The sequence below is a fragment of the Pelophylax lessonae genome, assembly GCF_965119305.1.
Source record: "Pelophylax lessonae genome assembly, chromosome: 3".
In the NCBI taxonomy this organism is placed as follows: Eukaryota; Metazoa; Chordata; class Amphibia; order Anura; family Ranidae; genus Pelophylax; species Pelophylax lessonae.
In genome coordinates, this window is record NC_138770.1 from 202,605,429 (window position 1) to 202,617,763 (window position 12,335).

The 12,335-nt window shown below is 44.8% G+C and overlaps 1 protein-coding gene across 1 annotated transcript in view; it reads right to left on the minus strand.

Annotated features, from left to right (window-relative positions):
* WDR33 (WD repeat domain 33) overlaps window positions 1-12,335 on the minus strand; it is a 257,209-nt gene that overhangs the window by 206,463 nt on the left and 38,411 nt on the right. Inside the window, exon 2 of the mRNA XM_082249874.1 lies at window positions 4,427-4,659. Coding sequence (XP_082106000.1) covers window positions 4,427-4,630 — 204 coding nt within the window. The 5' untranslated portion in view covers window positions 4,631-4,659. The remainder of the gene's footprint in view (window positions 1-4,426; window positions 4,660-12,335) is intronic.

Sequence of the window (12,335 nt, forward strand, 5' to 3'; positions counted from 1 at the left end):
GGGGAATCTTCGGTGGGGACCAGAGCAGCCTTGTTCAATCTGGCTACCGTGTGATCCACTTGAAGAGGCACACACCAGCGCTCAACCGTACTAGACGCAAAAGGGTAGAGAAGTTGAAACTAAACTAAACTACGCCATTGCTCATTCACCTTATGGTGAAACTCTGCGGGGCAGAGAGGAGTGGGCTCATCCTCCAAATGTAGTGTTTAGACCCAGGGGGGGAATCATCCACCCCTGCAACCTCCACCTCCCCCTTGGACTCTTGCGGGTCCTGAGAAGAGCGAGACCCCGAAAGGGCCACGCTATCTACAGCAACCATGTCACATTCAGAATTAGAAGAAAAAGAAATCCTAGGCCTTTTTCTAGCAGCCCGTTCAGACATCAGCACATCCATTTTTGACACCAAAGTTGCCACAACAACAGACAAATTAGTCAGGGCAGAGGATTCAGAGGAACCTGAATCCCCCACCAAAGCTGGAGGGAATTTGCTGTCCTGAGATTCCATAGCAGAAATAAAAAATTTTACTGGCCCTTTAAGAGCGCGGCGGCCCCCCGCAGCACACTGCTATAAGGACTGTGACACACAGACACCCCGCAGGGACAAAACTGGCCAGGAAGAATGCACAAGTAGGAAAGAAACAGCAGGACAGAACCCCCCCCCCCCCCCCCCCCCCAAGTGTGTTACCAGCTCCTTCGGTCGGCTCTGAGAGAAGGAAGGAAGTGATGTCACCGCTGGAGGCTGAACGAAGGCTGCAGACCAAGGGAAAATGGATGCCTATAGAAACTAATGGGAGGCTTCGGCAAGATGGCCGCTGACACGTGCTCGGAACGATCGTTTGCCACACACAAGATGGTGCCGCAAGGCGCCAAAATACACTATATAGCATGCTGTATAAGCGCCCACAGTGAAGCCAGACATGCTGCCCACACCTAAAATGGCGGACAGGCAGTTTTTAACCCCGCAGCGGTCGCCGCATGTGTCTGTACCTCCAAGCACCCTAAAGTGACATTAGGAGAGGGATCCCCAAAACACCCCACAGCGCTGCTGTGAGAGAATAAAACCCCCGCAGGGCCCGGGACTAGGGAGCCCAAAAAATAGGGGACACCACAGACACACAGGACTGCCGACCCCAGACAGAGGCCCCACACCGAGTGTACTTACCTGTTCCCGATGGCGTGGGGTGCCTCATATCAAACGGGAAACTGCCCACCTTCAGATGGCAGGGGAGTGCCGTCAGCCAAAAAACGCAGGACACTAGAAGTGCATGGACGAACCTATGCTGTGTCCAGTGAGGTAGCCACCTCACAAGCTGCATCCCTGAGGACAGGAATGGGTCGATTGCGAGGCCAGGGCGAACACATAGCCTGCGAAAACCTCGATGGCAGGCTGGTATTCCATCTTATTCTCTGTCCTGGAGAACCAGGACGGTCAGTCCAATTCCCAGCTCCGCAAATGCCGTCTTCATCCGAAGATCCAACTAACTACAGCTGACAAAATAAACAGCTAGCAATGTAAATAAAAGATTGACATTTTTAGAAAATAAATCTTCCAAGAAAAAGAAGAAAGCTGAGACTGTAGCCCAAGCACAGGGAAGCCTATCCACTCCTAAGCTAGGCAGAAGACAAACTGAGTTGGGATGGCTATTGCAGGGGGGTATTGGACTAGAAGGACAGCCCCCATGAGTGTGACTATGTAGATGAATTGTTCTTTTACAAGTCTTTTGCCTAGAAACTCCTGCGGAGAGGAAGCAATACCCCATTAGTGAAGACTGTGTGAATGGGCGGCGACTGTCGGAGGACGTAAGAGAAAAATGCTTTAAAATAGGAGGCAAATGCTAATAAAAAAAAAAATGCAGAAGAACAAAAAGGCAAGAAAGGGTTAAAGGATTGGTAGTCTGCAGGACCCAGTCGAGCATCCAGTTCCTAGAATGGCACCAAGAGAGCTAAAAAGGGAGAGAAGGGAACAGGTCAAGACCAAGATGATTGTTATAATCCAGTCATGGTGCCCACACTTCAAGAACTTTAGTGGGAGTGTTGTTGAGTAGAACAGTGAGCTTATGAACCATGACTCTTGCCACACTTTGTTTATGCAACTTTTTAAAATGTACACCTCTTATTTTTCATTGAAGGGCAATGCAGCATGAACACTTCATCTGTAGACGCATACCTTCTCACAAGACCTGATGATTGTCCTACACAAGCTCCCTGGGCTACAGGGAGCTGCTATGCAGCCAGTTTTATCTGGATTAGAAAGGGTTACTTGCAGAGCCCATCCCATCACTATGCACAGTAAATGGTACTCTGGAATTACTATGCAAGCATGTAGAATGCTTAATGTCTGCAGTGTGATTCAGACTACAGACATGTAGCATTATCTTCCTTTATCTAAAAAAGAAAGGATTTCCTGCAAAGAACCTTCTCTGCCATCCCTTTTCACAGTGGATCTTGGGATTCAATAGCTCCTCTGCAGCAAACTGTATACTGCAAGTCGTGTTATTGTGTGGAAGCACGGTTTCTCAATGAGTACTGCCAACTTAATCCAATCCTCATTTTTTATTATTAAGCTGCTGTATCCTATCCACTGAGAAGTATGGATAGGTAGCTTTGGTGTCCGTAACAAACTTCAGCAATACAACCAGACAACCAACAATACCAAAAGAGAAGGTAAGCAGTGGCAGACAAAATCAAATCCTTTATAATAGGTTTAAAGAAACCTGTACCGATAGAATTTTGTAGGCCGTCACCGTTATCCAATGGCTTCAATGGTTCCCAAGTCAGTGACCCAGAAGAAGTATGCAAATCAAGTGTTCTAACTTTACTTACTGCATGTGTGCTCTGGGACAGCAATTCAAAAAAAAACCCAAAACCAATGACAGCCAGGAGAATAACATTTTCAGAACCTAATCGTTCTCAAAATTGAATTTACCATTACCTCAAAATACGCCCCCTTTCCCATGCTGCACACTATTCTTAAAGTGGATCTCTAGGTTTCTTGTGACTTAAGATTTTTTGGATCAAGGTGGTCCAAACTATTTCCCTTGCTGAACTGGCTCTAAGTTTCAGTTACATACAGTACTCAGTTCTAGGTTCCAGCGTTGTATGTACTGCATGTACCTTTAACTCCATACAGTACACAATCCTGGGTTCTGGCTGTAAGACAAACTTCCTGTCCCAAACTGGGAACAAAAAAAGGAGTCAGTCTGAGCATCCCTCAGCCATTCATAGGCAGCTTTGTATTCTGTGAACTAATAAAAAGATACCTCTGTTTGGTAGAGGCGGGCTGATGACATCATGCTCCCCAAATCGGTCAATCAATGGTCGATTTGTATTCATTCACAGAATACAAAGCTGCCTTTGAATGTCTTAACATATCTATAGAGACACACAGCTGACCTCATTAGCGAGCCTGAACAACTGCCTCCATAGCAAGCGGCTTGCTATTGGAGCAGACACAGAAGAGAAGGAGCCAAAATTGCTGGGAAAGGAGCTAAGGAGTGACTGTCCAGAACAAGTACAAACCAGTTTAATTGAATAAAAGTTCCTATATCCCAACACTTAACCATAACACACAGTCCACAGGCCCTACTCTACCTGCCTTTACAACGCAGGTTTTTTTTTATCCTAATGCATTCTACGCATGAAGATAAAAAGTTATGCAGCAGCCCCCCTAATACTTAACTGAGCACCCCTCTCGATCCATCGATGTCCCCGAATGCCTTGGCCATCCGGGACTCTCCCTCCCAATTGGCTGAGACAGCAGCGGTGCCATTGTCAGTTAGCTAAAAGGGAAAGAGGGGGCGGGCCAAACCACCACCCCATGTCTGAATAGATACACGGAGCTGCGGCTTGGTTCGGGTGTCTCCAAAGCAAGCTGCTTGCTGTGGGGGCACTTAACAGGAGGGAGGGGCCAGAAGCTCGAGCCAGGGACCCAATAAGAGGATCTAGGCTGCCCTGTGCAAAACCACTGCACAGAACAGGTAAGTACAGTATGTTTGTTATTTTAATAGAATAAAAAAAAAAAAAACAAGACTGCACAATCACTTTAAGCCCTGCAGCAAAATATTTACCTTATCCACAACCTAAAGCTTCTGCGCCTAAACCAGTTTTTGGTACCTGCAGATTTGCACTGAAACTGCAATTTTTTCTTGAACAGTGCAATTCCTAGCTGGTCTCTAGTGGACTTACAATATTAGTGTGACCCTAAACCCAAAACTGACAGCTCTACCATTCAGAAGGCACCATAAGAGATATTCAAAATCCTAGAAGAAATGTGCAGATGGCTACAGGCAGGACTTAAGAGCTACTTAACTACTGATGCTATCCAGAGTAAATAAAGTATCAAGAGTCTTGAGAGCTATAACAAAATAAAAAAAAAAAAAAAATGCATAAATGGCTAATCACATTCAAGTAAATGATTGTACATTACCTCCAAATATTTGATAACAGACGGGTTGTAGTCTATAGTCTTACGATTCACAGCCTTTCGCATACGTTTGCCATCAAAGGTAAGCTGCTGCATTGCCTGCTGTTGTGCATAATCAGGACGTTTATAAAAAAGCTGACGAGGAGCCTGGTGTTGGAAGCGTGGCATGTGGAAGAAACGTGGGGGTGAACCAATCTCAGTTGCCATTGTGATGTTCAATGGTGGGGTGGGAGAACCTGAAACACAAAACAGTATTAGAGTATTTAAAAAAAAAAAAGGGTTAAATTAAAATAATTTATTTTCTGGACCGGAAGGTTTTACCCCCTTAATGACTAGGCTGTTTTTTGTGATACGGCACTGCATTACTTTAACTGACAATTGAGCGGTTGTGTGACAATTTACCCAAAAAAAATTAATCTAAAAAAAAAAAAAAAAAATGTAACAATCAATTTTCTTTCATCGTTTTAGGCCAATATGCATTCTTTGCTAAAAAAAAAAAAAACAAAATTCCCAAGGGTGTATATTGGAAACTATGGGACAGATGTCATTTTTATCTATTTTATTTATTTTTTACAAGTAATGGCGGCGATCAGTGATTTTTGTACTGCTACATTGCTGGGGACAGATCAGACACCTGACACTTTTGGGGGGGGGGGGGGGGGCGACTAGTGACATTACTACATTACTACAGTAATCAGTGCTAAAAATATTCACTGTCCCTGTACAAATGACACTGGCAGGGAAGGGGTTAACACCAGGGCGATCAAAGGGTTAAATGTGTGCCTCGGGGATGCTTTCTGTCTGGGGAAGGTACTTGCTAATTGAACATAGAGATCTGTGTTCCTAAATGGCAGGAACAAAGAATCTCTGTGTTCATCTTTGACACAACGGCGGTCTGCCTTTCTTATATAGGCAGACCACCGTTCTGTCTCTATGGGGAGCGAGCATGAGTGGCTGGCGGAAATGGCTTCTGCCAGACCCGCTGATTGACTCCCCCTCTGGCCAATAAGCGCGCGCGCCCCCACTGGCTATTGCACGAAACATTGTTTTGCGTAATAGAGCCGACTTGCTGCAGTAAAAGTGTGGCGGCTGGTTGGCAAGTGGTAAAGTATATGTAAACCTTCACATTGCAAGACAACCCATGCAGTTACATACCAGGTCATTTCTGGCATTGCTTTTTTTTTTTTTTTTTTGCCAGAAAATTACTCGGAACACACACAATATTTATTAAAAAAAAAAAAAAAAAAAAAACATACATACGTATGCTCAAAAAAATTAAAGGAGCACTTTGAAAACGCATCAGATCTCAATAATAGGGAAAACTATCATGCTGGATATCTGTACTGGGTGAATGTGTTAGAAACAAAAAGGATGCCACAGACAGTGTTTAATGAAAAAATATCAAACTACAGAGGGCTGAATTCAAAGACACCCTGAAATCCAAAGTGAAAAAATGAATAGTCCATTTTGCTGACATTTCACTGCAGCAACTCAAAATGGTGCTTGTATGTATGCCTGACAAAGTCAGGGCATGCTCCTTTTTAGACAGATGGTGTCCTGGGGTATTTCCCCCCAGATCTGGACCAGGGCATCACTGAGCTCTTGAACAGCGGTGTCAACCTGGCGGCGTCAGATGGAGCATAACATAACGACTACCACTTCTCCCCTTATATGTCATTCGCAATTGCCATGCATGGTCCTCCTGCTTCCTGGGACATGTGACGTGCATATCCCAGGAGGCATATTGCTTTATTCAGTAAGGAGGAGGAGGGGGGGGGGGGGGGGGGAGTTGGTGTTGCATCATCAGGAGGCGCACTGGCTGAACCAGGAACAGCCGGTGGCCTCTTGAAGTTACAAATCAACACAGCGGCACGGGGCGTAGAGAACTCTCTACTGGGTACGGTAAAGAAAGGGCCCATGCCTGACAGAGCCAAGTTTGAGTCCATTAAAACAGTGGTTCTCAATTCCGGTCCTCGGGACCCACTAACAGGCCAGATTTTAAGTATTACCTTGGGGGATGCAGACTAGAATACTGCAATCACTGAGCAGCAAATGAGATCACCTGTGATGTAATTTAGTTATCTTGCAAACCTGGCCTGTTGGTGGGTCCCGAGGACCGGAGTTGAGAACCACTGCATTAAAAGACCATTTTTTAGAACAGTGATAGTTTGACAAATTTTTGATATTTTATAGGGATGCACCGAAATGAAAATTCTGGACCGAAACCGAAAATGCAGGAAGCCCTTGGCCGAAAACCGAAAATGACTTTTTCCCCCCAAATTATTTTAAAATAGATAGAACAGGGGCATACGACAGAAACAGGCAGCGATGTACACCTGTAGCTAGTATGCAGTATATGTACTGTGATGGGTTGGCAAGTGGTTAATTTAATTACCAATGATATTTGTATTATGCAACATGAGGAGGTTAATGTATTGCCACTGCTGGTCACTGATGCATTAGTGACCGACCAGTGGCAGTTAATTAACCCCTTTGTGCTGCATTAGTACAACCAGTATCAGTGTTAATTAACACTGGTTGCACTGATACTGGTTGCACTAATGCAGCACAAAGGGGTTAATTAAGTGCCACTGGTCGGTCACTAATGCATCAGTGACCAGCAGTGACAATACATTAGCCCCCTCACGCTTCATAATACAAATACCATTGGTAACCTCACCTCAGCCCCCCTACCTCAATGATGCAATGTCCTTACTTGTCAGCACCTCTCTGCTCCTCCCGTCCCCTTCCTTTCAAAAATGCCGCCTCCCGGTGATGTCACTACTACGGCTCTGTGTATGTCACCAGGACAGAAAGTCAGGGAAATTTCCCCAACAGTAATAAGGTTTTAAAACAATGTGTGAATATAGCTCTGAGGGGCACCCTAATCACACTAGCAGCGCTCCAATGAATTCTTAAGGAGAATCGTATACGACCACTACAATACATATATAAAATACATTCAGTATTTTATATATGTATTGTAGTGGTCGTATACGATTCTCCTTAAGAATTCATTGGAGCGCTGCTAGTGTGATTAGGGTGCCCCTCAGAGCTATATTCACACCTTGTTTTAAATTTATTCTATTTATAGCAGCTGCTATCTTATTTGTCAGCTTTAAGCTAGCGCTGGGTGAGTGGGCAGTTTTTTAATTACTTACTCCTTTTTGTACAAGTAATAAGGTTTTGTTGGAGTAAGGCTTTAACATACAGTGCCTTTTTCACAGATTTGATGTATGTTACAAAGTGTATACAATGTGTATCTGCAGTCAAATCTTAACAAGAGAGAGACTGTTACAAAGTGTTTCTGAGAGAGAGAGACTGTTACAAAGTGTTTCTGAGAGAGAGAGACTGTTACAAAGTGTTTCTGAGAGAGAGAGAGAGAGAGAGAGAGAGAGAGAGAGACTCTAGGCTGCGATTTATAATCCGTTCTAACTAGACGCTACAGCAGCAGACATCCACATTACCTTCTTCTACAGCGAACAGCACATGGAAGGGAGGAGGTGGGTGCAACGATTCAGCATTAGGCGCGGAGGAGGATAAGATCCTTTGCATTCTAAGTCCCTCTCCCCCGAGCCGTCTATTGACCACTGTAGCTCACAATGAAGCCCCAGTGTAACCAGCATAGGATCGCAGCAGTCAGCAGCACACATACCCGCAAATCACAGGGAAGTGAAGGACTCACTTTTAACTGATATCAGCATACATTTTCGGCATCCTTAACCCCCTATCGGCCGAAATTGGATACTCACATTTTCGGCCGAAATTATCGGTGGCCGAAATTTCGGTGCACCTCTTAATATTTTAGAATACTCGGTCATGCAACCTACCCAAAAAGATTTTATATAATTTTTAAAACATCTAGAGCTTTCTTTTGGTGGCATTTAATCCGTTCATGTTTCAAAACATAAATATTGTAAGAATCGCATTCAAAACATCTAGTATCTCCGCCACCTCAGGTAGAGTCTAGTGCTGATGTAACTGATGCTGGATGTATGACATGCGATTGTTTGGATTTTCTATATAGGTAGACACACAGCGGTTTGGTGCACTAAAAACAGGTTGTAACTATGGAATTGGTTTTGTTTTTCTTCGCTGGATTAACATGCATCACGGAGGCAAATGGTTTGTACTAGATCCTTGCTGATGTGCCCTGTGGTTCCCCAACACCCATGAATCATCTTGCAGCTGAGATCTTTGCCAATGTTACCCATGGTTTTAAAGCTTTGGGTGGATGATCCTGGATATAGAGCGCTGTTTAGACCACTTGTAAATTGGGGTTCATCCAAATGGTTAAAAGCTATATGATGTGTTGGTGGGAGTCACGGAATTCATAATCAAAATCACATGTGGAAGATATACAGTTGATTGCAACTGTGAAGTGGTGTTGGAACTTACTTGGACTTAGGCTGGCTATACACTATACAATTTTCTTGTTCAACTTTCCTTTAGATTTACCAAAACCATATAATATAAGTTCAAACCTGAAAACTTTCAATTTGTATGCAATCAGGCAGGCCCTTGCACTACATAGTTAAAGGTAAATCTAAAGGAAATTGAATAAGAAAATTGTATGGTGTATGGCCAGCCTTAGTTTATTTACCCTTTTGAAAATTATATTTTTCATCACATCAAATGGTGGGACTCACTGCACTTTATACATATATATTCATGAATGGCGGGGTGGAAGGAATCAGGGGGGAAAAGGGAACAAAAAAATAAATAAATCTAACCACCAATGAAGGATCCTCACATTGAATCAATCATTGCTACTGAGCTTACTGAGGTCATCGCCGCCAGAGACAAAAACTAATTCATTCAATTGAAAACATCTCCATAGGATTTACTATACACCTCAAACTCTTTATAGGATGGGAAAAAAAATTGGACTTTTGACTTCGCATAAACTCCATTTCTCTGATGTTCATTGACAGACAGCTCCTGATCTTCCTAACCATTGGGACACCCCAAAGCAGTGTCAAACATAAGGGGTGGGAAAAGCAAGAAAAAAAAAAAAACTTAACCGTAGCCAACCAGGTAACAGGAGCACAACCAAAATACTGGAGCCTACCTGAAAAACATTAACATTAAAACATTGCATTGTCCAATTGGATTTGCACCGGACACCCCTGTAGGCAATCCATCCAGTGATTCAGGCACAGCCTGATAGCTCAGAGTTCCAGGAAATTTATCGGAGTCTGGACTCTTCCAGTGTCCAAGCTCCCTGAGCGGAGTTCCAAACCAGGAGACCTCCCCACCCGGACAGGCTGGCATCCGTGGTGACCACTGTCCAATACAGAGGGAGAAAAGATTTGCCCTGGCGAAGAGCTGGAGAGCGAAGCCACCAAACCATAGACCCTTTTATTTTTAAGCTCAGCTGGATTTGATTGTCCAGAGACTTTGGACAATTGTCCCATTTGGCCAAGATCTCCATTTGCAGGGACCTCGTATGGCACTGTGCAAATGGGATCGCTTTGAAGGTAGAAACCATCAGGCCAAGCACCCTCATGGACGTCCGGAAGGACTACCACCTGCTGGACAGCAAGAGATTAATTCGCAGCATGCAACTTCTGGAGTTTGTCCAGAGCAGGGATCCTCAAACTACGGCCCTCCAGCTGTTGAAGAACTACACATCCCATGAGGCCTTGTAGAACTCTGACATGCACAGACATGACTAGGCATGATGGGAATTGTAGTTCCTGAACAACTGGAGTGCCATAGTTTGAAGACCCCTGGTCCAGAGGAAGGAACAATCTGGCTAGAGCAGAATCCAGTCAGAATCCAATAGTCCAGTTTTGTAGAAGGAACCAGAGCAGATTTCTAATAATTCAGAAGAGAGTCAAACTCCCACAGAGTCCGTATAGTGATGTCCAGGTGGTCGTCCAGGTAGCCCAGGAATGCGATCCCTCACTGACGTAACACCAGCACCAGAGCCAACCCCTTTATAAAGACCCGAGGAGCAGAGGCGAGACAAAAGGGTAATGCCACAAACCGATAATGTTACTCTCCCACAGCAAAGCGGAGGAAGTGTTGGTGACAGAAACATTTTGGAATGTGTAAGTTAGCATCCTTGATGTCGATAGAGGAGAGGCAATCCCCCTGATGCAAGGATGCCACCACCGTGAGAATAGACTCCATTCTGAACTTCTGTACCCACACATAGCAGTTCAGGGCCTTGAGATCTAAAATTAGATGCACCTTGCCTTCTTTCTTTGGGACTGAACAGTTTTGAATAAAACCCCTGAAAACGTTCAGGAGTTGAAACCGAAACAATTACTCCTTGAAGCAACTGGTCTTGCACCGCCCGAAGAGGGCTTGCAAAGGTCCGGGGAAAGGCACACTTGGGAAGGCAAGAACGTCTCCGGAATGTAAGAACAAAACTCGATGTTGTGAGGGCGCACCTTCATGCAGAATGAGCTTTGTCTGCGGGTCTGGAGAAACCTGCTATGGCCTTGCCAGACCATGGTCACTTGGTTCTCCCCAAAGAGGTCTTGTAAAGGCTTTGAACCCTTGTCAGCCAATCCTGAGGGACAAAAAAAAAAAAAGACTTCCTGTGAGCCAAGGAGGATGGGCCCCATCTGCAACGAGGTTCCATACCCTTACTAGCCTGCGGAAGAAAGGAGCTCTTACCCCCTTAATGTTGAAATCTAGGGTAGGATTAAACAGGCAATTGCCCTGAAACAGAAGATCAGTTAAGGCTATTTTATATCTATATGCGCACACACATTATTATATATACACATACATACATATACACATTATTATATATACACATACATACATATACACATTATATATACACATACATACATATACACATACATACATATATACATATACATACACATACACACCACAGACCAACATTTAAGCCACAAAACACGCCTAAGTATCGCTGCCGAAACGGACAGTCTACTGCAGCCCCTGGACCAACTTGTCCACTGGCCCTGCAAAGGGGAGAGCTGTTCACCCTTCAGATCACAGCTTAAAAGCTTAGCCCAATCAGTTTGTGACACCAGGGCAATGGTGAAGACTGATCTGAGTGCCAAGCCAGCCGCAATACTGCGGGGCCAACGCCTCAGCTTTTTTGTAAGCTAGATCATTAAAGAGGAAGTAAACCCTCCTCAGGAAGTTGTACCTATAGGTAAGCCTATATTAAGGCTTACCTATAGGTACTGTAAATATCTCCTAAACATGCACCGTTTAGGAGATATTTACCTTTAATGCAGCCAGTGACGTCACTGGCGCATGCGCTCTGAAGGAACGGCAGATCGTGCCGTTCCTTCAGAGCCCTGTGCCGTGACCGTCGGCTCCCGCGCGGGAGTGACGTCACCGCGGCTCCGGCCAATCAGATGGCCGGATGCCGCGATCCCGGAAGACGGGCGACTATACATGTCGCCCGTCATACAGGTAAGCGGACGGCACGGCGGGGGCTCGTTCTAAGGTAAGTATTATATAATGAGCTAGTATGCGATGCATACTAGCTCATTATGGGTTTCTCTTTCAGGATGTAAAGAAGAGAAAAAATTTTTTTATCGGTGTACAACCTCTTTAAAAGTCAGTGATTCCTTTACCGCAATCATGGCTGCCTTAAGCAAAATAGGAAGGAAACCCCTTTGCCGCTCTAGACTGCTTAGGAGTGCCAACGGAACCAGTACCTTAAGTGCGGCTTATGCTGCACCACCCATTTTTAAAGTCTCAAGCACAGACCCAATCAGTGCATCCACCAGCGCTTTTCGTGCGTGGCTACAGGAGTGGAGGAATCTTCCACACTATCTGAAACCTCAGGGTGCAAGGCCGCAGGCCCTGTCCGCAGTAGCCAGATCAGATTCAGAATCTGAGGTGACAGATGAAGCAGGGGAAGGTGGGGGGCGCTTTTTAGTGCCCCGCCACCCAAAAGCCACCTCCACCT